The sequence below is a fragment of the Opisthorchis viverrini genome (genome assembly GCF_000715545.1).
Source record: "Opisthorchis viverrini unplaced genomic scaffold opera_v5_90, whole genome shotgun sequence".
In the NCBI taxonomy this organism is placed as follows: Eukaryota; Metazoa; Platyhelminthes; class Trematoda; order Opisthorchiida; family Opisthorchiidae; genus Opisthorchis; species Opisthorchis viverrini.
The window spans coordinates 53401-78983 of NW_008751743.1; the positions used below are offsets into that span (position 1 = coordinate 53401).

The following is a 25583-nucleotide window of genomic DNA, read 5'->3' on the forward strand; positions in this document are numbered from 1 at the left end:
CAAAAAACCGAACGGTTTCTATCTACCGTGGTAAACATTTTTAACGGATCAGCACCCGAAGCCATTCGGAGCGATCCACAATGGAAAAAGTGTTCCATTCAGATGATCGATTAGCTCACACAGCAAAAAACGGATATTCCATGTCAAACACTCATACCCAGAGGACAAAATATAACCTTCAATTTCAAGCGGGAAAATCTCTCTGAGAGGACGAATGGGTTGATTAAGTCGCTATCCCTATTGAACTATGCATACCAGTTTATCTACGGTATAAGTAGAAAGCACGTAGGCAGAGCAGAAATCAGATATGTCAGCGGGTCAGTGAACAGTTCTTGAAGTCGACAAGATCAGGTATGACAGCCAGGCATGTGACTTTGGCGGGTAACAATCTGTACTCAGAGGGTTCCTTTATGATTTTACTCAGCGAAACGAAGTCGGTCAGACTAGCTTTCGATGTCGAATTATTGGCCAACCTGTTGTGGTCTATTTTGCACTTTCAGAAGTCACAAGATCATTTTATTATAGAAGCAAACTACTGGAAACTTCACTGAAAACTTCTTTTCTAGCCTAGAATTTGTCCTTGCTCGGGCGTTGTTGCCATATGAGCTTTCTGATTCCGCTTTGTGCACCATGTGAGTGTAACGGCTGGTAGTATTATACATACTGTGCATCCAGGCTAAATGCGGAAGTTTCCCCTTAGTAAGAAGCCCTCATCCAAGTACTCCCTCCTAAGAAAGAGTCGTTCTTCACGACCTTCAGTTTATGCAGGTGTTCATATCAAGTCACCGATTTACAAGGAGATCCTATCTAATCCGGTAAGAAACGTCGCATCACTTCTTCAACCTTTGTTCTGGAAGCTCCACAATTTTATCCCTCCCAGAACACAGGGTCATTTCAGCCTGTTGATATTTTCTTATGTTTTACTCTTCCAGAGTTTTTTTTGAGCTTTTAGTGTGTGGACTGATAGAAAACACTGCTCCGAGCAATCTAAAGGAGTCACAGCCCGAAAGATGGAACGGCACGCAAGACTTTCGGTGTCCAAAACACTGATTTTACCTCCATCTTATCATCAGTACACAGGAAGATAGGATGTTTCTGCATGATAATTCTAAAGATCACATCCAAGCTTGTTCAGAACGGGTGTCTATTCGATTTCCTGATTTTCCGTTTAACTAGTCGCGAGTTTAGTATCACCCCGAGTATCTGAAACGTGCTACTGGTACAACTCGAACTAGTGTCGATCGCTAAAGCGATTCGAATTCGACTGAATGACCAGCAACTCTGCTTCCGAAGGAAACTTTTACTGCCGGTTAACGATTTGGTCACACAAACTCAGCTGACCTTGAAGTCACTCACTTGACCCCTACTTATTGACCCGTGTGCTAACCATCCCAAACCCCTCTTTTCTTTACAGCGTGCATCTGTGATATTCACATAACATTTGCGCGTGATTTCTGGCCTAGATGGCAAGACGTGTTTTGTTCGCTACCTTCGTTTTTCTTTCAGCAAATAAACACGTTCGATTTCTCTTACTCTGTTTTCAACCGGTAATCCGCGCTTCTAGCCAAGACCGGCAGACTTGTTTACCAGTTCACAGTTCCATTTTGTTGCGCGAGGCAAACTTTAGGAGTGCAGATTTGTAGATTTTTAGAACAACAATAATAGAAATACAACCACTATAGGAAATCTCAAAGAATAGTTCGTAAATGTCAATTAGCTGCACGATCTGGGGGGGGGGCATTTTGCGATGGACAGTCTGGGCATTTGGATCATTTTTATTCACAATGGAAAATGACAGCAATGAAGACTGTTCACACTGACTTGTCGCGGACAAGTTCAAGATACTTCGGTAGAGATGGATTTTCGATGTCCATGATTTATGTTCGGCAGATGTGAGCGAAAAACACTGCTCCTACTAGGTCTTTGCCATGACAGAGTATTATTGCTAGTCTTTTCTGATTGCATACATGAACAAACACATTCAGGTTCAATTCCAAATGAAGCATGGCTCTGCATACTATTTTGCTTCATAAATGCAATGAGTTGTAACCACAGAAGATGATTTTCTTTGCAAGGTTTCTCATCGCCAGGTTGTTCCTCCCGGTTTATTGACATTTTGTGCATGAGCGATGTGATGCTAACGTTTCCATCACTTGGTAGCGAATTTGGTCTTAATGTGTTTCGGTTTCTCCTCAAAGCTTTCGCTTTTACAAAGCACCGCATAAAAAACTCTATGATTTCACCCAATGCGATCATTGTAAGTCCCATCCAAATGGAGAACAATCCACCAGATTGTGATAAGAGACTGGTTAAAGATAGAACTTCCTTTTCTTCTACCTTACGGACATCGAAGTTTGGCCGATTGATGAGCACGGCTAGTAAATTGCGTTCCAAGAGATTCGCATGTTCCAGTAAACGAGCAGCTGCACTCTCATTGCCTTGAGCCAGAAGAGTTTGTGCCTCCCGATAGATTTGAAACTCTGGTCCATTGAATATACCCAGCCGGCGGATGCTAGAGGAATTTAACCACGTGAGTTGCCATACCTTTGTTGGCCACGTCGATGTGGATTGTTCCGCCTCGTATGAGTAAAAAGCGCACGGCATCGTGCATGAGGGCACTATACCATGAGCAAACCTCTCTGTGACAGAGCGTTTGCATAGCATCCTTTGGGCGAACTCTGTGAGTTGTGCTGCACATGTGCTATTGACCGTGGCTGATGCCACATTATCACAACTGGATATGTTTACAAATGCTGGCAATCGACTGCACGGTTCAAGACCAGCGTGTTCGCTGTATGGAAATTCGATTGAAAAACATCCACATTTTGCGCTGATTTCGTTTTGAATCGTCGCCTGACGACAGGCGTACTCAGAATACGCATATTCCGTTCCATACAGTGGTACACTTTCGGGCAAATCGTGTGAACATCGTCCATATGGAGGCATTTTTTGAACGTTCTCTACTGTGGACAATCGGATCTCTGTCAGAGACCCAGGTTTCAAATTAATGCTCTTGTCGTTGACGTCGGGGAGATAGTCTGCTGGATGAATGACAATCAGGGCACCAGATAGCTGGGATTTCACCTCGTTGTTAAAACAATCCGGACAAGTGGCGTATTCGGTTAGATCGTTCAGGTAAATATACAATTCAATATTTGTTGTGTAAGCACGCAGTTCGGCAAAGGGTTCGAATGTGGCACAGTTCAAATACTGAGCGTGAATGAACTTCCGCCAACGACCTGTCATGTCGCAAGGAGAAGCCACGTATTTGCTCCCATTCAAGTACGTTATCTGTGGATCGGAGAACAAGATAGTAATGTAAGATTACGCCGCTAGGCTGAGACAGTGGCAGCTTTACGGCTAGAAAAAACCTAGCTTCGTGTACAGGTTACAGTCCATGGTAAAAAAAAATTGGTGAGAGTAAAACTACCAGGAGAAGATAGAATCTGTGACTGATACGTTGATGCACATTTCAGTGGTATAGTTCTTACTCAGAAAGATAACCTCCCAGAGGAGACATCTTGGGTGGTCCCTCAGGTTGGTGGCTCTAGACTGCAACGACTATACGGTACAGTACACTAAAGCAGAGTATGGTAGAGTAGAGCAAAATGTGGTAGAATGAAGTATGTCACAGTGAGTACAGAGTATAGTACAGCATAGTACGGAGTAGTGTAGTATAGTATAGTGTGACACACTACTATAGGCCTGGTTACACCAGACAGTGTGTAATCGTAAACCAACCTCTGTGGAAAATCGGGTGCCCCATCCTTCATATGCATAGTCGATATCCAGGATACCGCGCTCGCTCTGGCAGCGCTATTTTAGTAGATATTTCATTTGGGTCCTACTGTAACCTGAAGTTAGGCTTTCAGCGAACAAGCGTGTTGCGTGGGAATCCAATAGAAGGTTGTCATTCAAAACGAACCAATTCGTAGAGTAGACCGTTTTCGGTCGCCCACTTTAGGTTACCTTTTTCGACGGAGATAACACTATCTCACCAAATAAGATTTTCTTCCTCTTTCAAGGAGGCGAAATGGAGGGGGAGCGATTCTAAACCAGCTGGACACTTGATATTTGCGCATACTTGGGTGATAAGCTCATACCTGGTGGCAAAAGTTTCATCCTGCATGCTGCCGAAAATGTTAGTTACCACTTAGCGATTAAACCTGGAACCGGCCGGTAGCTTCGTGCACGAGTGACGAGTTATGGCACAGCACGTATCATTCAAACGAAAATGCAACAAGCACGAATATCAAACAAACTTACTGCTTAGGGCCATCGAAGGTTGTAACACTAGAAGGAATGAGTTTAGCCGAGTTTTTTGTTGGGTTGTGACACCAGAGGATGGAATTGTCATTGATAACTGATGTTTACATGTAAAACGCCTTCCGTTGTCTCATGTGCTGTGAGTAGTATTTCCCACACAAATTAAACTAACTAGTGCAGTGAAAAGAACAAGGTAGTGGGTCCATGTCGCTGCGCACAACTGCAGCTGCTGCAACACACACACACATCGAACACAAACTGTACAAAAATAGAGTTTAAATCTCGATATTCTATGGCTTCAAAGCAAACGTTTTAAATGCCAAGGAGGGTCAATGAATGTGCGTGTTTTTTTCATTGTGTTGCAAACGTTTGGTTAAACCACCCATGAGACTCATAAGTATCTTCAAAAGAACCGAAAAAAATGGACTTTTATAGTTGATAAGTCTGTTGGGGCTGGAGACCTGATAAAGTAACTGCTGATCAGTAGTACTGTGCACATCAACTCAAAAGTAAGTTAAGGATTGATTTCCTCAACTTTCTACCAGATGAGCCCCAAATGTGGTCGTCTGTGTTGGCAGGATGAGTGGGGGGGGGTTGGGAATTTTTATTTGAGATTTGGTCTTGTAAGTAAATTCAGTCTATACTGAGCAGCCAAGAAGCACTGTAAAGCTGTTTTATCTCCAGTGGGAATCTTTGGCAGTGAGTCTCCCACGAAACTTAAGTAGGGAGCTTCAAACATATGAATCTTCTGCTAGTGATTTGAAGGCACTCAGTATTCGCACAATGGGATAGAATTTCCGAAAGCTATGACGTGTCCCTGATGGATTAAAGCAATCGGGCAATTGAGTTTAGAGTACCAGTTCAACTTTCTGAGCCCCATTTAAGCATCTTGGAGCCTCAGCGATACTAGGAAATTGTTTCACCAGACGTTTTTGCCATAGGTATGATTGATTCAGTGGACAATGAAATTTGATGAGCAGCAAAAATATGAGTGTAGATTAGGGTGGTTTTTTATTTGAGTACATACGCAACAAAATGCAACATCTTGGTGCAAAAGTTCTGTTCCACTTCCAAAGGTTTTGCAGCTAAGAGCATTGTGCCGCTAATAGGCATCTGATTTGAGCACAACTGTTCGGCCCACCTGTGTCACGTGCCACGGCCTACGAAATTCAACCACATCAGGTCCAGTTATGTCCGTGCATTATCAAACATGAATGGACACCCCCCTGATTTGAGCACAACTGTTCAGCCCACCTGTCACGTACCACGGCCTACGAAATTCAACCGCATCAGGTCAAGTTGTGTTCGTGCATTATCAAACATGAATGGACATCCCTCTCTTCACACTGCGCACAATAAATAGGCATGCAACTTGGTCCAACACACGCGTGCACAGAGCAGGAGGTCAACCGAGCTCCACAAGCCTCCACGGATAACTTCGAAACACGCGTAGCAGCTATACTGCATAGAAAACACGTCTCACGTCCGGAAATTCACTCAGGAACACTTAAACGTTGTCTCAAACGATAGGTAACTTTTTGGTTCATCCCCTTTTTGAGTTGTGTTTATTTTTGTCAAGTGCACTAACTATTGCAATCATCATTCTTGTAAAACACATTTGTTAGTGTTTGCCATCTGATAATCAATTTACTTATTTACAATAAGAACAATAATAGAGCGCTCAATGATGCCTGTTAAAGGACCCCAAAGTGGATGTGCAGTGTTGTAGTTTTGAATGGAGGCCACTTGTAAGCATTAGAGGAATGAAACTGCGTTGAACACGGTATTACGTGTTTGTGCGTTAGGGAAATAGTGGATGGATTGTAGTGTGAAATTCAACCCGAAGGATGGAAACGGATGCTGATGGAAAAGCAGGCACAAATAGGCACAGGCGGCACAAACGTGAAATGTCTACTGGTGAGTATTTCTGTTTGAGTGCATATTAACTCAGACAGTCTTGTGTTTGATGATGCCGGTGCGCGAACCCCAAAGACATTTGCTATTTTGCGTCAATTGTGACGTCAAAAAAGACATCACTGGGCCTCAAGAGTCCTGCATACCAGGATGGGTTGTACTGTTACAGAGCTATGATGCATACCCTCTGTAGACAAATATACAACATTTCCAGGTTTTTTACCTCCATTAATGATATCAAATGACGTCAACGGATTCAGTAAAGAGGTAATTGATAAACGAGTATGTGAGTATGTAGCTGGTAAATCAGTCGCGGGAAAACATCCGGCACCATCGTCTGAGATGGCTCAGCCTTGTGCTCCGCATGCCAGAGCATCGTCTACCGAAACGAGGATTGGTCTCCGTGCATATTACAGAATGGGAGAATCCGTGAGATGGACAATGTATGGCTCGGTAGAAAGGTGTGTAATAGATTACTAAGAGTTTAGATGTTGGTGGCGGAGTTCGCCTTCCATGAGAGGTATCGCTGTTGACTGAAGACACTGCAACAAATGGCTATTATTCGATATCAGTGGCGCTCACGCTGTTAATTTATTTTCATATTGTCTGATTGAGCGATCGGTTGATTGATTGATTGATTGATTGATTGATTGATTGATTGATTGATTGACTGATTGACCAACTGACTGATCGGAGGTGAAAGCACATCGGAATGCTTGCGATAGACCAGCATCAGGTCCCTCCATCACCTACTCTCTTCTCTTCTTTTCGATTTAGGTCTTTAGGTATAGTCAAATATACTGTGTGGTTTTACGCGAGGGATGAATCAGTGCCACCGCCCATGTTTCCGTCCCTAAAGATGAGAACGATGAACTAACAAGTGCGACATATAAATGATCATATATAATTTGTGGTTTTACGAGAGGGATGAATCAGTGCCACCGCCCGTGTTTCCGTCCCTAAAGATGAGAACGATGAACTAACAAGTGCGACATATAAATGAAATGCATTGCATCCGCAATCGGTGAATGCATTGCACACCCATTTAGGTCTTGCGGTGCCTGGATATCACTTATCGTAATTTTTTTCAAAAAGTTTAATTCACGCAAATTACCGGAATGTCTTTGCAAACTGAATTGTACTCATTCGTACTTTACAGGAGCTTTACCGCTGCACATAAGTTATGGCAGTCGATTTCGCGCTTTAGCGCCTTGTATACAAACGTTTAACGCGACTGAATCTAATGTGGGAAAACAATTCGGTCCCATTCCATTCAAGGTCAGCTTGGGACTGGTAGGTTCATAATGACGACTGAGGTAATGCTACCGATGAGGGATGTGCACCACATGGAGCAAAACACACTAACGCGCTTTTCCTTAGATTTCTAATTATGAGTTATTTTTTCTCTCGTTTTATCCCACTGGAAACCAAATTTGGTGGATACACTCATAACGAGTTGATTAAAACCATAACGAACACGAGAAACGGAACTAGTAATGAAAAAATAAGCTACTATACAATGAGCAACTGTCAGTTCACCTTGTTTTCCATATATATTATTTTTGCATGTGTAGACGCAGTGATATGTCAACGAAACTAGGTCCTTCAAATGCGTACCCTCTGATCTATCCACCCGGGTTCTGCGTTTGTCTGAATTAAGAACGTTAGGACTACAAATGTTGACTAAAAAGCGTGTTTTTACAAACAAAGAACACGAATCTCATATTCTCTTGCCATCAAAATAAATTGTAGACCATTTTGGCACACTGTTTCCACCAGAATTTAAATGTCATGAAAACGATGCTTCCACCCAAAACCAAACAGGTATAATTGGCTGGGACATTGATATAAATCGGATTACAGTACTGAAACTCTAATTAGTAAACGAAATTTCACCATGAAAATGCACTCACTCGTGGACCCAAACTAAGCTTAAGCTAGCCAGCAAAATGTGTTAGCTACTTTGGAGGCGAATTTTATAAACAATGAATTTTATGAAAAACGAATGCTTTTTATAGTATATAGCTATTTATTTCTCAATAATTACTTGAGGGTAGGTGTTTTTAACTCCTGAGAAATGTACCCATCGGGGACTTATATCTTGAAAAACAATAAAACAAGTGGATAGATCTGGAAATTTAAAATCAGGCAGATAGAGACGTTACTTTTACTGGGTTGTTGGTGGGGTATGTTTAACTGCACTTAGTTGATACAATCTGTGTCGGAACAATGTTGCCGTCGGCACCGTTTAACACGTTTTTTAGCGGGTACTTGAATACTCAAGACCAATGGAAAGCACCGAAAGCTAACCTACTTACCAAGTAATAAAAATGAACTCTCGAAGACCAGACAGACAACTCCAATTTACACAGTGTCAATAAAAGCTGTGAAGTTTCGCTGCCTGTACCAATTAAGTCTGAGTGGATGGATCGCACCACAAAATGTTTGTGCTAGTCAAACAACGGTTTCGAATCAAGTTTCTACAAGGTGTTTCTCACAGGCACAACTGCCGACGTTTAAAGTCAATCAAGAATGGGAGACTATAAATAAATTTGACGTCATAATTACGCCTACTAATTCCACTGTTTATTTTCTCCCCATTTCAATGTAACACGCATGCTGCAATTCATCCGCACTAGCAAAAAATCAACCAGCTGCTTCCTGTTTCCGTCATTGTCCAATTAAGTAGTATAATTGATAGGCAGCGTCGAAAGACGGTTCATCGGGTAACGCTAGTGTCCACAAAGAATTTTCGTTTGGAAATCAGAAGCCACTTTTACACATTTGAGCGTTGAAGGAGTTCATGTAAAACCTGAGACGGAGAGGACAAAACGGCGAAACAATCTAGTATACTTTCAATTTTTGGGATTTTTTGTTTGCCGTCTTTCAGGATTAGGCTTGGACCTTTGTGAATTTAGTTTCTTTAAATCTGCTCAGTATAAAAGTAGCTTTTGAATGGGTGTTTGCTCATTTGTTTCCCTTTTTGAACAGTAGGCAAACACAGTTTGGTAATCATAGTCTTGTGAACCCTCATACTCTTGTCGCGGTGCGATAATCTCCTCTGTAAATAACACGCTTTGGAAGTTGAAAGTGGTCTTTGTTTAAGTGCGGCTTTTGCATAAACGAAAAGACGTTCATTGAAACTAAGCAGTTTCTTAGCTATTTTGATGGAAGAAGTTGGAGAATGGACATCCGTGGACTTTTTAGGGCAGTGGCTACACCATCTGACGTGTGTTTTCGTTTTGGTTGTGGTCGGCTGATACAAATTTTCCATGCGACAGAACACGAGAGTTATACATATACGGGATGTCTCATAATAAACGCAAAAAATTATATTCATGTCTTTTACTTTAACATTAATTTAAACATATATTATTTTTTATACAAACATACGTGCGTTATGGAGTTCTACTAAAAGTAAACTGACATTACAAAAACTTTTGGAAAAAGCTGCCCTTTCTTCTATAATAAGTTAGAGGCGGTATGAGTTGTGGGACACAGCATGTCCGAATTCTTCAAGCGTCACTCGTGCACACTCCTCTTCAATTCTTGTTCTTAACTCCACCAAGGTGGCGTTTCATAACACGATGCACGCTGGCGCGGGGAATGCCAGTCAACTGAGACACCTGAATTATTGACGAAGATGCCATGGTGCTCTGGGACTGAAGTTGCTCAACGGGATTCTGTAGAATGGGCGCTCTTCCATCACTCAGAGACTTTCTCCCTTTGCCAGGAAAATCAAATCCAACGGACTCAAATTTCGCAATCAGTCGTGTAATGGTCGACACGGTGAATTGATTTTTGATGAGACCATGTTTGGTTTTGTACCCACGAAGTGCAGCGGTGGCGCTTTCATCAAGAGAATAATTGGGTTTCAGTATTTCAGTGCGCGTGCTGACATCCATCCTGTAACAAAAAACGTTAACACTTGCACACAAAACCTTCTTTATGTGGCTACTATTAATAAAACATTTTTGTCATCTTTTCTCAAATTGGCTACGTTTAATTACCTAATTTATTTGGCGTTTATTATGAGACACCTCATATATGTATATGTATATAGTGCCAAGAATGAACTGCGACGTTGGAGCACTTATTCCGGTGCACGTGAATGTTGATAGTAGGTAGTAGGGGTACGAGTGTGATTCTCTCAGCAAGCTAAAGATAGCTGAGGTTAAGTTGCGAAGCAGCTCACCAGAAGATCCAAAATTCTAACCCATTACTGGCTTTTCAGTCACTCGCATCCAGGAATGGGCAAACTGACAGTATCAAAGCTCATATACCTCCTTTTAGAGGCATAGCAACTAGGCACCATGCCACAACTGAACACATGGTGTTGTAGTTTTTTGTCTGATTCCTGAATTCGGTAAACTAAAAAGAAGACGTATCATGCCTACACAAGAAGAAGGCTAGATGCCACAACAACCCTCAGGGAACCCAAAAAAGGAAAAAAATGTAGTCATTCCCATATACGTATAAACACAGGAGAGTATGGGGCTAAACGCCCCCGGACATAATGCTGCTCACTTGTCACACTGAGAAAGCGACAAAACCGTACCGTTAATGGGACTTTTTCTTCTAGAAGTTTCAGTGACCTTCACCAAAAGAGCAGCAGTACTCAAACGAAGACGAAGTCTCATGATACTGAACCTTTACGTTCCCCCTTCAAAGATTACAAACTAGAAAAAATAAAGATAGCTCAACTGTAGCACCCTTTCGGTGTTGAGCTACCATGACACACGAAGGAGGCGCAAGGGCTGGGATACTGCCAGGTCGCCCAAGCATAGGCAGAGGAAGTCGAGTGGCAGAGGTCGAGTTCGAACCACGAACCTTCCGGTCAGTAAATTCGCGCTCTAACCACTTAGTCCATCTCGCCCTAGATCAGCTTAGTACTGACAAGTACGATGTTTTGAAATAATTTTCTCTTCCAAACAAGTTTTTCTGCTTCGTACCGTGATTGTGTTCATTGGGAATGAATGGGTAATATACGGATTGGTCTATTTTTGTCGACAGCTGACAATAGGCCACATACGATGCGCACCAGACAAACAGCACAATTGGCCTTACTGCCCACTGAGATTGTGAAAATATCATCCGTCACTCTGACATGTTTATGTTCATGGCTGTGTTGAGTTGAACTAAAGCGCTTCACGCTTTATCGTTCCGTGGCCGTTTTACAAATAACTTGTGTCTGAACAACATTAGGACTACTCCCAATACAACATTTGTTGTTGAGGTTCAAGGTCACTATGTGATGGACACTTTAAACTTGTGAAAACTTCATGAACCACAATGCTGCCAAAAAACGAGTAACAAAATTCTCAATAATAGCGAATTCTCCAGGTTGAATAGCAGGACCTCCGCAGGAAGGACGCCGACGACCCAGCCCATTAGGCTAAAAATCCCTGTCCAAGGACTCTCAAATGGTTATCCATATTTTTTTGCAACCACTGATTATTTGAGTCACCTCATGAGTTCAATTCCCTGGGAAGCTGATGTACTATCACATTTTGACATAATTTTCCTTAACTGACCCCAAGTTGGTAACGCTCAGCTTTCAAACTGATCCATTTCGTATCAGTCTAGTGATGAAGGCTTCTCATAGTGTCTGGGATTCAGCTAAGCTACGGTAATTTGAGTGCATGGGTGTTCACAGGAAAACTCTGGCTTGCGATGTTCAATAAAGTTACTGTTTTCGTTCATTATTGTCCGAAATGCAACACAAATACGGCGCAAGAGGTGGGTGTTTGCAAAGTACCAGCCTATCGGTTCATTGTTTTACTGTAATATGAGATTGATGAATTCAACTGTTTTTGTGTTTAGTCTATACATCGAACTCGTTACGGATCTGGCCGCTGTGAACACTCAGAAACAAGTATTACTTAATCTCCCGCTAATATGGTAACTCCTTGACCTTGGTTTTAGTCCCACATGAATTAAAATGTTAAGTTCACGATTATTTTACTTTGCCTCGCTCAGTACACTGCTTCTAGTGCATGTCATCTTGAATTTCGTGCCTAGACTCACAACTGATGACCGGTCTCGATATAACCGTCCCAACTTTCGTCATCTGACCCCACCTTACTGGTTTTCACTCACTGTGTGCAGTCATTAAGCCCCCGTCGCGTCACCGCTGTTCAGCTCTAGTTATCATAACAGGGGGAACCGCTGAGCTGTGATCCAAACGTCAATGTGGAAGGTATTCAGCACCACCACTTTGGCTCTTATCAAATAAGAAGAGGATTCTTACAACCCTCGAAGAATTACTGTCATTAGTATCGGCGATTTATAGGCGATAGTGTTGAGAAATTTAGCCCAACGACGAACTAACTGGTTTGGTCTTTTTAGGATGAGACCTATGGTTGAAGTGAAATAGGAGTTTCTGATTTTATTAGGGTCTTACCATATAACTGCTGATTCAAATCATCTCCATCAAGTGCGACTCTGCTGTAAGCAATTAGAAACGGAAGACTAAGTCGTAGTATTGATTATGGTGTTTCTAACGCCGAAATGGACAGGCGTATGTGAATCAATAAAGCTTGCAGAGTACGTTGCGAATGCTGATATGGATTGCTGCAGAAGCGTTGGATCTCTGTGTACTCTTCAGTCGATATCACTCCATCTTGCCAAAGCGCTTGGATATAATGACGAAAATCATGTATATATATATATATATATGTTTGTATAGCATTTGTAAACTGCTATTTTTCATGCTCAGTATCATCTTCCTTTTCCCTATCAATATTAGTCACATTACTGTACAAAAGTTTGTTTTGCTTAAATACAATCGCAACCGCCCGCTTTTTGGGTCCAACATGACTTTGAGACTTTTGCTGAGTGACTGTTGTTGTGACTGCCGGTTGGCTATATTTGGCTGTTACTAACTCTAAACGTGAAGAAACATTTTAGCTACAAACGCTGGACAAATTTATTCACATCTGTGGATTAATATTGCGATCACCGGAGATTTGGAATACCTGGAAGATAGAACTTCTCTTGGTGTGGTGGTCTAACGAAATACGGAACTACGGAATCTCCTATTTTGAACTGTGAGTTAAAATTTACTTGGATTTATCTCCTCGTGACTTTGTATCTGGCTTACATTAGTAATTTGTTCTGTTCACTAGAGGCTCCATAGGGCCGTTTACCACTACAGATTCATCCGGTTGGCTGCAAATATAACTGAAAGTAGTCTGTCAAAATATATTTCTGGATGACAAGATATATATATATANATATATATATATATATATATATTGTGCAGAGAGTATACCCCTGAGCCCTAAGCTTAGCTTGAGTCTAGAGCTGATTCGTGACTCCCAACAATCCGTTCCATTTGAGCAACCTGTCCATAGAAGTAGTCCAGAATGAACCTATGCTGAACTGGTTTACTGTGTGGTCAAGGCAAAATTAAGAGAAGACCGCTCATTTATATAGAGAGATCAATCAGGAAAGTATATGTATTATGCTATTTTCCACTTTTGACGTAACAGAACACATGTGAGACCCACACTCAATCATTTCGCTCGAACGGACGCCGTTTTCCTCCAGCAAGGTGACACTGATAGAGTAGATTAGCCTGTTTTGAACTAGTATGCAATCAGACTGGTCGTTCATGCGCAGATTTTGGATTACCACTTTGCTATTAAAAAAACTGAAGCGATGTATGATTCCATGTTTTGAAACGAGATTGCTGATGGCAGTGTTTTTCGCGGGTGCAAATTGATTTAAGAAATCGTAACCAGAAGTGGAAATGGAGCAAAATGGTGCCGGCAATGTTTTAAATTCATTTATGTGGGACTGTTTGTTAGAGAACGTTGAGAATTAGGTACATCCTCCAGTTCATTTTGGAAATATTGGATCAGTTTCGTCAACGAAATACCCCAGACTTCGGAAGTCTAGACAAAGTACATCCGGCAATGACAAGAGAAGTTCAACCATGGACCTCGGTCTCCCCTTTCATTCTAGTGGATGCTAGTTTTCATTTTTCCAGCAAAAATTTGGTCTCCAAGGCACCAATTCACTGCCTGATGTGCTTGTTGCCTTCGTTAATCACGGTTTGTACCACACTGGAAGACTGCAACTCGCCTCTTGCAAAATTAAGAAACAAGTGAATAAGGAGAGAATCATCGTGGTCAAAACGGAACACGTCTACTAAAGAATTCTCTCTAGCATATATCCACCATATGGTGCAATATGTTTGAATTTTAGTGCAAATAAGAAACCCCGAAAAAGCACGTTTTGTGAATATCTTTCTCTTATGAAGTGCGATTATGTTCGAGGAAGTTAGGCAACTAGTAACTGTCAAAGGACACAACAAGTTTCTGCTCTTATCTACAGTTCCTTTTTCAACAGACTTATTTGGATCCTCATAACACAGTAGGCTGAAACTTCATCATAGTTTTTACATGAATAAAAACTCACATTCCTCGTCTTGTAACATACAACGTAACCAACGTCTCCAGTACAACCCATAAGAGACTAAAAATAACAGATTTTTCAGGATCTTATGAATCACAATTGTTTAGTTCTCCTCTTTTTCTTGTTCATGATAAGATAATGGTGTCTCAGTTCAGGCAATAATGTGACTAATCATTCCGGAAGAACTCCAGTCATCGGAATCAAGAGTGTTTGGATGACATTACAGACTGAAACTCACCTGAAAGACGAAGGTCCGTAGAACCAGGTCATAGAAGAGTTATATACTATGGGTAGTCTTTCTTAGGCCATTGTTTAAAACAAACCTTTTGGCGTACTAGGAAAACTAAGGCTTGAAATGCGCTTCAGGTTCAAAATAGGAAAATAGGTCTAATCGTGCTGATTGCCGAGGACCCAGCCAATCGATTTTTATGGATAAAATATCTCTCTTCTCTCGGCAACTCCATTGTTGATTTAATTTCTCTGATTGCTAATGCGAATGTCACACTATCCAGAAATCCTGAGAAAACGTCCGCCAAGTAATCGATATTGATTATAATGTGCAGCATACGACGTCCCTGTCGGGCGAGAGTGAAATCGACAGCGTTCGAATAACTGTGATCGCTCTTTGTTGAATTTGCTTGATGCTTGCATTGAAAGCCGCACTCGGCGAAAGTATGGTCAAAATTCCATGTTTTTCCTGTTATCTGATCAGCCATCCAAGTAATTACTATCTACTATATCATCATCAAAGACAGCAACATCACTGTTGACACTGATGCTCCATTGCCGTACAACCATAATGTTCGTCTAATTATTTTTAAAGTCCTAAAGTGAAAAGAAGAGAAAAAGAGTGGGTGAAGGAGGGGACCTAGTGTTGGCCTATGTCAAGCGTTCTAAGGGGCCCATACCTCCAATCGCTCAATCAGTCAATCTGGAAAGAAACTGAGAAAACGAACGCCACTGACATCGATTAGCCACCATTTCATGCAACGTCTCCAGTCAGTCACAGGTGGGGTTACGAGGACCCGATCCTGGAAGGCGTACAACACCACCAACACCCAAACTCTTCGTGGTCTCTTTCACGCACCTCTGCCAAGTCATGCGTTGTCCACCTCGCGGTTTGCACCATCCTAAAGGAGGCATGGAGAACAACACTCGTCTTGGTAGACGGTGTTTCGGCATGCATAGCACATGACCGAGCCAGCGTAGTCGCTGGTGTTGGATGTTTTCCCCGAGTGAAATATCTGCTGCACAACCAAGTACCCGTTTTCTAATCACCGTGTTACTAACACGCTGACGCCATCCAAAACCAGCCACGCTTCTGAGGCATCGGTGGTCGAAAACCTGAAGACGCCTCACATCATCTGTCCACAGGGGCTACGTCTCGCACCCATACAACGCAGACTTTACTATATATAGCCTTGTAGCCTTAAGATCTAGTGATAGGCCTTTTTGATGCCCCAAGTGACGCAAATTAGCAAAAATGATTCGAGCCTTTGAGGTTCTTGAACTGACTTCATCAGACATACCTCCGTCAGAACTAAAACAACTATTGAAGTATGTAAAATTTTCCACAACCTCCAGTGATTCTCCTTGAATTCGCAGACTGCACATTCTGAAGCATGACTTTGCGGTTCGAAGGTGCAAGGCGCATGCCAAAAGATGGTATGATGGTCAGTCTATTCAACAGGGCTTCTACTTCGCTTTGATTTGCTTCCATAACATTCATAAGAGGTACCTGATTTTCAATGTTTTTCATGAGGAAAGTTTACACTCCTAACCCGAACTAATTCTGAGTTACCTTGTTAAGAAAGGGCGTATATTGTTGTTGCAAACAGTACTTTTCCCGTTTTATTCTCACCAAATGGCTCCAAATTCACTTTTGACTAACCCACAATGGTCCGCGATATTTGCGAGACCCACCCACTCAACAAGCATCGATGATGTCTGTTCGAGAAATGATGAAACGTCTAAGAGTCAATTTCCAAGCTCGGCAAAAAGATCAACAGCTACCTGATCAACTACCAATTGGGATACCCAATCAGACACCAGCTGCACCTTCGAGTAGCGACTACTCCGGGGGTCATTCAGTTACGATCTATTTGCAAAGGTGATTTGAGAAGTTAATTCCATTGATTTTTTTTTTCAGTCTGACACCAGATCAGCATTCTGTTTTGCTTTCGAGTTTGTTCAAGCCCGTAAGGATATTGCAGAATGGTGTATCATCCTCGTGTGTTACGCCATCAACTCAGCACTTGAGACAGAATGCCGGTCTACGTAATTTGACGATATGTTTCACACCAAACCCTCTGAAACAAAATAATGTATGCACCCTAACCCTAGAGTTCACCAGATCACATGAATTTCCGAGGCCGTTCGGTCCCATTGACAAAAAGTCATACTCTAGACTGTTCAGCCGGGTTGGACAGGAGCAATTTCAATGAGTAGCAGCCATGCCCAAGCACATTACGAGCAAGTTTTCTAGGCCGCAGGCGTAGTACTCTGACTGGTAATTACTTCATTCGATCCATTCGCATGTGGACGAACGTTTCTGCAAGTCAAAGCCTACAGTCTTCCGTAAGCCCATGGAACCTTATATCTGCATATGGCTGCGCATATGCAAACTCAAAAGTGCACCGCTCTATCATGTGGTGACCTTTCATGTGCTCTTTGTAGAGTGCCGGTCTTTTTCTGTGATATTTTGCGTGATGAAGGTGGTTAGTACAGGAGGGGATGGGCAACGCTCTGTACCTTATTGGAGAGATTCGCATTTACAAGATAAAATTGTCTCCAATCCTGAGATACGTGAATTTGAGTACGTTAATTCGTTCGATGGAAATTTCCCCTTCTCAGGAAGAAATAATCCATAATGAGGATCAATCAAATCATCGCATGCTAAATATCATCATCTGAAGGGACCATTATCTCTTGAGTCCTCTGGTAAGAATTTAATATTGGTCAAACACTTTCGTCGGTCTTTTTACGCATTTAACTGTCTTTGGATCTCCAAATTCTGTCGATGAGTTGTGATGATACGCGCACTGTGGCTAGGAGTTTGGAGAAATACCACGTATAATGATGACACACAGCAAGTAAGAAGTAATTAGCACATCCCAGCAATAAGTAACCTGATACACCCGAGTCCATAATACTTGTGGACGTACCGCTGTGCACAATTGTTCGTAGGTGAGAAGCTCAGAGTTGATATACAACCTACCAGATATGCATCTGACTAGGTGTACAAGAAACGTCCAAAATCACCGTCACCCAATATGTACAACTGCAAAGACCAATCTTGGCAAACGAACCAGATTTTGATGACGCCCACCTTGGAACCTTCATATACACGCATAATTTCTATTCGCATACGATTACGTTCACGGCAATAAAGCGGTTGTTGAACGTGTTCATATAATTCGAACCAGAAGAATAACATCATATTTCGACGATCATCATGTAGTTCTTACGACATGTCAGAACTGGAGAAATTCTGTAGAGGGCGAAAAAAATGGTTTGGCGTGTGGATTTCCTTAGACGGTAACCGATACCAGGTTGATTTGCATCAGAATGCCTTCCGCTTTCGTGAATTGCAAGGTCTGGTGGGAATGTAACCTTTTTCGGTAGCTGCGCCGTTACCCTACTGTCACTCGAAATTTTGCGTTAAGTTTTCAGTCTTGTTTGTCACAAAGCGGTCAAAAAAATTAAAGATGCAGTATGTGAAACCAAGAATGTTGAGCATTTTCAAGTTCCGGCAACCGCTATGTCCTTGTCCATAAGTGAAGAATCCACTCGGCTTCAGGCATTTCCCTCTGCAGCGCTTCCAATTTTAAGCGGTTTGGCTGAATGAACGATATCACAGATATTGATTCGATTCACTGTGATATTCACACACATTGCAGTCAAGCGTGATGAGGTTAGTTGAATTAATATATGTCAGAGTCTGAAAGTCTGGATTGTCTCCAAACTGTCAACATACTGGATTATGGGGGGTGGAACTTCAGCAAATTGTTCGTAAGCTGACTTTACCCATGTATGAAGTGGTGAGCTACTGAATTAGCAATGATGAGGTGGGACCTTAGATGTGCAGTTTGTCCTAAATACTAACGAAGCTACTGGGCACGCACAAATCACCGGCATGCATTCCACCCGCTCATCCGTTTTCGAACTCACGTGCTATTTTTCTCTTGGCTGCGTACATAAATGAGCCTCGGGATCCTTTCTTAACTAGTTCATTTTGCAAAAATCGGAATAAATGAGACTTATGACAAATTCCGTCTGGCACAGCCCAGCTAGCCAAGTGACAAGCAAGCATATTGACCAAATGTTCCGAGGCCCTAGACATCTGGAATACAACTGAGATGATGGATTCACGGTAGATGAAAATGCACACGCGTCGAAATGCCAAAGATAGAAGAGAATAGGATTACACACGGAGGATGCTTTTTCACACTGCTGGGACGAATTACACTCTCAAGAGTCCATGTAGCCCTCTTTTGGGCATGCTAACAGGGGGTGGGAAAGAAAAAAATTACGTTAACAAATATCGCACTGGAGGGTCTTTTGTAGTTTAAAGTACGTGTTGCATGATATATAAATATCATTTAATGCAGTCAAATTTAAAATTATCGCTCTTGAACCCTAGATATTTGTTCTCATTACCTTGTAGGAAGAATGTGCGCCCATTCCTTAGCCAACGAATCGTTGTCAGAATGTTTATTTGATAGACTGCCCTAGTTATAGATAAAAGTCAAACAATTCGACAATATATGGAGCACAGCAGTAAGGTACGTGTACATCTGGAAGAGGCTGTTCCATTGCGCGGATAGCTTAAGTAGAGCCACTGAGGATGAATGCAAGGGCCAGAAAGAGAACTCACTTCGAAACTCATTGGAAGCCATGTAGACATGTTATTTTTCGGATAAGAATGACAAAGAACTTTCTTCACTCTTGTATGTACATGATTTTGCATCTAATTCGACATTACGGCACATTGGACACATTATGGCTGATAAGTGAGCCCAGAATCCATACATTCCGTGTTACTTATTCATAAGTGGACATCATCCGGCAATATATTTACCTATGTTCGTGAGAAATCGGGAACCTTTAAGTACTGGATATCGGAGTGGTGTTTAGGTAAGTTTGACAATCGTCAGCTTTCTATGGTGAATCACAGGGTCTTCGGGCACTAGATAGATGAGCTTGCAGAAATTATATCTGCCCAAGCATGGGAACTTCCGTCTCATGTTGTTATCCAGCTCTGTTCCCCTACTAGAATAGGGCTCGATTGCGATGGTGTAGCCAGGACCATATGGGTTTGTGCGAAATAATGACGCATTTGCGTTTTGCTGTGACTGACTGTATTGGTCCTGAATATGTTCCAACAAGCCTTTCTTACTAAACTTTAACACGTGGACCGAGATAAATTTCAGTTTTGAATTGGTGCCCACCCGGAATTTTTCTAAAATCTTACACTGGAATACCACTTCGATTGTGCGCCAGTGCGCGACTCTCTAAAAGTAGTGGTGCCGCAACATCAAGTGCGATATTACACCAATCACCAAAGGTATTGACGAATGAAAGAAATGAAATATGAACAGCTGATGCCAGCTCTCGTCACCATTTCATCATACCTAGCATGAACGGTGACCTGCTGCAAGTCTTTGAACCTTCGCTCGTCAATTTTCCCTGGCTATCTGACTCCAGCTTCAGCATACACAGTTTGGCGCCAGTCTGACGCCTTTTTTCACTCTGTATAATTCCGACTATTTTGTTCCTAGCGAATGTAAACAGTGATGATCAAAACAACGAATAAACTCATCTGTTTCCAGTAGTCTTTAATTACAGTTCAATGAAAATGCTCTACTCTGAATGAAAATCCAAAAGTTAGGATACCCACGCTGCTTATAAAGTTTTGCTTACACAGGCGTTTCCTCATGGAAGAAACCTTCCACAACCAAACTGAATTCAATATCTAGGTTTTTCTTCTATTTACTATTGATGCGCTGTCCTGCAAACTCTTCATGAATTGAATATGGTCTACGGAAAAATTCAGCTCAGCTTATCAGATCGGCCCCTTCCATGAAAACGTACCGAAAATGCAATGAGAAGCTAAGCCAATAAGGCCGAAACGTGGGATGCCAAGGCTCAAAGTGACTCTTTGTCCACCGAACTCTCAGCGGTTCCTGTGGTTGTGACAAAATGCAATATTGTAATAAAATGTCATGCTCTTTACTGAAGTTAAACTTTGGCAAGAATCACCATATTTCACTGATCTGCAGGATGGGAGCCAACGAATATTACACAGTTTCTACCAGTTGTACTTCTCAATAACAGTTAAGCGCGAGCATCCAATCCTAATAAGGCGCTCCTAGGTAATGTTTGAAACCCGGTACGAATCAAATTCGATCGCTTAATACAAGAAGCGTGTAGTGGGTTTTTTTGAGATGAAAACTCGTTCAACTATAAAATTTGTACATCTGAGGACCGTGTAAATATGGAGGTTGCACCGACACAAAGCATGGTTCAACTAATAATCTATTACTCCAGCATATGTTCAAAAGTCTAGAGCGTATTCAAACATTAATCATATCACAAATATTTTGAAGGTACGCATTGTGGTGATGCATGAGTTCCTGTCTACGCGAGTGAAACTGAAGCGTGATTTATAGCAAATCAGTAGTTCTGCCTCGTATTCATCCTACACATGTTTTCTCAAAGAAAACCTACGCACTGCAGACTCAATCCAAGTGGTCATTGTGCTTCACTCAGGGTGTCCTCACAAGCCCACCCAATGTAAATATTGTCCCCTTGGTTGTGAACGTACTTACCATTGGTTGCTCGCTGTGGAATATTTGTTTCTCTTTGTAAATTCAGGGATTATCACACAATTCTTAACACTCGAATTATTATGCAGCACCAGGACTTATTCTTTTTTCGGGAATTTCCAGGCGTGCACGCATAATGATCAAATATCAGTATGGCTCACCCTTTTTTCTGAATAAACATTGTAAACACATTGTAAACATTGTAAACACTGTAAACATTGCCATAACTGACTCTTGTCGAAAAAGTTGTGCATTGCATAAAGATGCAAAACTTCAACGACTGACCGACGATCATGTTCCTACTCAATCCAACGTCTCCTTACTTTGCAACGTCCGGGTAGGAGTAGAAAGAATCCTACGGTTCGTTAAACTATCGTTTACATAATGTGTTCCACTTCGTCGCATTTCCATTGCTTTGGGGTTTGGATAGTGGATTAGCAGTCGTAATTGGTTACTAAGTTAGCAGCCATGTCAATCAGGGAAGCCACATTTTTAAGCAAGCTTTCCAGGCCACTTAGAGTTTGTGGTTTTCATTAATGTGACTTTTCCCGCATTCAGAAACACAGAAAACACATGGAGGTCTTGCAAGAATAAGTATTTAAACTACTGAAATTCTCGCAGGTGACAGGGAGATATGCAGGTCGGTTGTCAATAGAATGGCTTTTATTTCGCATAACAGAGGAACTAATCCTCTGATAAACTCGCATAATTTTGGAGTTACCTCCTGTTAAATCCAATGGTCGACCAATCACTGTCTGGTTTATTAGTCACTTGACAGTAAGTTGCCAGGTGCCGTCAAACGTTAACCCGTGCCATCCTGTCACTTAATCGCGCATCACAATCTCGGTGATGATGTTGTGGATGCATCTAACTTGATTCGCAGACGGCACCAATTACTGATACCAGAATTTTAGAATTCGTTGCACAACACAAATATCCAGTTACTCTGTGACCAGCAAATTTTTGGAAAATCACCACGTATAGGAATCCAGTGTTTTAATCTTCAGCAGCCGATAATTTCTTCTTGGATGTTGGCTCACCATCCATTGCAATAATGTCTCAAGTCTTATGTGCCCAACAAAAATGAGCAAACTTTGAACAAACGATTGATATTTGCTTAAAAATACGCATGGTTTTAAATCGCTGTTTTAATTCAACAGCTAGAAAAACACTGTAACGTATAGTGTTTCGAAGTGAATTTACCGATTCAAAATAGAGAAAAGCAGAAGTTAGGTCTGTATGTGTAGCGATTGGTGCTTAACCGAAGAAAATAATGAGGCGACACTTAGAGGTAAAGAGGAAAACAAGTCAGGAGTGATTCTATTCTCGAGGCATCTTTACCAGTCTTTGGCTCCTGTCACCATATCCTTCGTTGTATCAGAGAGCGATATCAGAACCAAATGTATCGATGTACTGCACAACGTTTGATCATACGATCAAGCAGGACAAGGGTTATATTACGATGTAAAATTGTTGGCTCTCAAGCTCTATGTTCTTTTGACATACGGAAACATTAAGGAAGTCGCAGTAACAAGTGACAAATAAATGATTTCCCTGAGCATTACAGCGTGGAAAATTTATACTTTCGTTAATTTACATGCAGTTTATATATTTACTGGGTATCGGTTTTACCTATTATTGTACATTATCATTATTAAACAACTACCGATATATTTATGAATTTACATTTGAATGGTGAACATGAATGATAACGTGACAAACGTAGTTTTCTATCATGAATATTACAGATCTCAGACTCCTCTCACCAAAATGGGATCGCCGATAACAGAACCCGTTGTTGTTTGCCAAAATAGCACTTTCAATAACCGGACTGCTTGTTGCTAAATGCTAAAATATACAAAGGACCTAATGCTAAATATGTTTTGTGTTGACAAGTGTCATGCTAAATATCATAATTTTAGTGTGGTGTGATCATACTACACACAAGGGCCGGTGGAAATACCTCTTAGTTCAAATTTTCGGGACCTTTCCAAAGTACTTGAAATTGCGTCGGTGAAAAAACAGATATGGTAAGTGGCTTGTACGATGAATCCAGCTTTCCGATTTGAAGCCTTTTATCAATCGTGAATATCAATACTAATAAGCTTGTTTATCGGTGCTACAGAGACTGAAATCCAGTTGTTGCTGGTTTTCGCACAGTGCGGGGCAGGTTGTTTAAGTCTGGTTTAGGGATATTTAGCCTTCGTGGTTAAATAACAAGAACTCGCCACTTTGCCTATTCATCAGAATGTTTGTAAGTTGCACTATTGTTTTCAACTACCTGTTGTTGATTCCTGTGTATAGCTTCCAGTTTTACTCATCTACCATAATTTCACCTAAGGTGACTTGTGCATCTTCTAGAGCAAGGCTACTCATAAATGATCCGCTACAGCCATCAGCTAGCTTATTTGGATAATTCAACTCAAGCATAGCTAGCTGCATGATAAGAAATGCAGACTACTCAAAGTAACACATTAATCTAAAAGGCACAAAAAAAGTCCGATAATAGCTACTTTCTAAAATTTACCGTCTCGTGATAATCAAAAACTTTCTACGCCGTATGAAGTAAAATGATCCTAAAGTTCTTAACACCAATGTGTATATGTGAAGGTATGCATGTGTATACATTGTACTGTGTGCTATTGTATCACACCATAATGTGCCACATTAGGTCGTTCTACAAATAGTACATATATCTATTTGAGCGTATACCTACCTGGCACTTTATTATCAACTTCTCATGCAAGTAGCCCAGTTTCCTTCGTTCCTCGTCGTTTGGCAAACTTTCCAAGAAACCAGCAAATGAAATGGCAGCGCTTGCCATTTTATAATCTTCTTTTCGCCCAGCATTGTAATAAAAATGTTGCGTGAAACGCGCTAAATCCATACCAAACTGCCTGGGTGTTTTCCAACCACGCTGTTTCAAATACCTTACTCCATCGGGTGAGATGGGCCTGAGATTGCAAACCGTAACAGCCGGAAACGGACTGGAAGTATGGCGCAACACTCGAGGTGGATGAATGACATTGTATTCCAGATATTGGCGACCAAGGAAAAGCAAACATGTGGTGCAACCAAGCATCAATATTGTCACCAGTGCTGACCATAGCAGACGAAGCGATCGACTATGGGCGCGTACAATACGTGGTAGACCCCGAATCGTCGTGTTCTCACAAAACCGACAAAGTTCCTCTCGAATGATTTGGGAGATCTCGGTCGTTATTTTTGGGTTTGTGATTGTATTTCTGCCATCCGAAAGATTATTCACTCTGGCATGATCAGGTGCCTCCGAATTTCGTGCACCACCAAGTTCCTGCCAGATAAGTGTACACAGTTCACATCTTCTTGCTACGGTGGATTTTTCGGACGTTATCTCAGAACCCATAAGGGAAGACGGAACAAACTAATTGCCTGGAAGTTGTTTATTCATAACTCGTCAACCGGACTGTTTGCCGAAATCTTTCCAGTCAGTGAATTCACCTGAGCGCCGGAAATAGGCCAACGAAAGTGAATGTATGATTATATAAGTTTGTCGAAATCCACAGGTTATCCCTGATTGGTTGAAATGCTATTTTGATCTTCCAGCCTGCCAAACGATAGAGAACATAAACAGCTCAGAGAGATGGAATTAGGATTTTGGTCACTGTGGCAAAAGTCTAAAGAAAAGTGAAATTCCTGCATGATGTGGCCAGTTACTAAAGTCCACGCAGTATTTCTTCGGTTGCAAAAAGCTTGTGAGTAGTTAAGGTAAGGGCGCCAGTTTTAAGGGCGTTTGCACTTCAGAACTGGAAAGAGGCGAATAGAAGCCCCAGAAAAAGTCAACTCTGTCAGCCTAGTGAATAAGTTGCAGCTGCTGATAAACCGGAAGACCAAGGCACTCAAAAAGCTCAATGCAGAAAACTTTTAGATGAGTTCTGTAGGGCGCATTCAATCCACCATTCACATTGCTTGCAAAAATTTTAGTAGTTCGTACGTTTTTCTGTTCCCCTCCTACTGATGAAATAGAAATTGCTCCGTAATACTGCAGCAGTGTTGTGCCACAATTTTTCACCACTTAGCAGGCAAATCACCATCAGCTTACCCACAATGCAAGTCAAGAAAGTTGAAGCATCCATCCCCCACCATTAGGTTGAGAAGGACGGCAAGATAATAAAT

The 25583-nt window shown here is 41.6% G+C and overlaps 2 protein-coding genes across 2 annotated transcripts; both read right to left on the minus strand.

Annotated features, from left to right (window-relative positions):
* Window positions 1-1836: 1836 nt before the first annotated feature.
* On the minus strand, window positions 1837-3246 carry T265_04919 (hypothetical protein; the record flags this gene model as incomplete). Its single annotated transcript, XM_009169787.1, has 1 exon — window positions 1837-3246. One exon carries the CDS (start codon window positions 3244-3246, stop codon window positions 1837-1839), a length of 1410 nt encoding a protein of 469 aa, XP_009168051.1.
* A 6476-nt stretch (window positions 3247-9722) lies between these two features.
* On the minus strand, window positions 9723-24813 carry T265_04920 (hypothetical protein; the record flags this gene model as incomplete). Its single annotated transcript, XM_009169788.1, has 4 exons — window positions 9723-10086; window positions 15689-15978; window positions 24145-24325; window positions 24359-24813. The coding sequence occupies 4 exons, from the start codon at window positions 24811-24813 to the stop codon at window positions 9723-9725; spliced, it is 1290 nt and encodes a 429-aa protein (XP_009168052.1).
* Window positions 24814-25583: the final 770 nt, after the last annotated feature.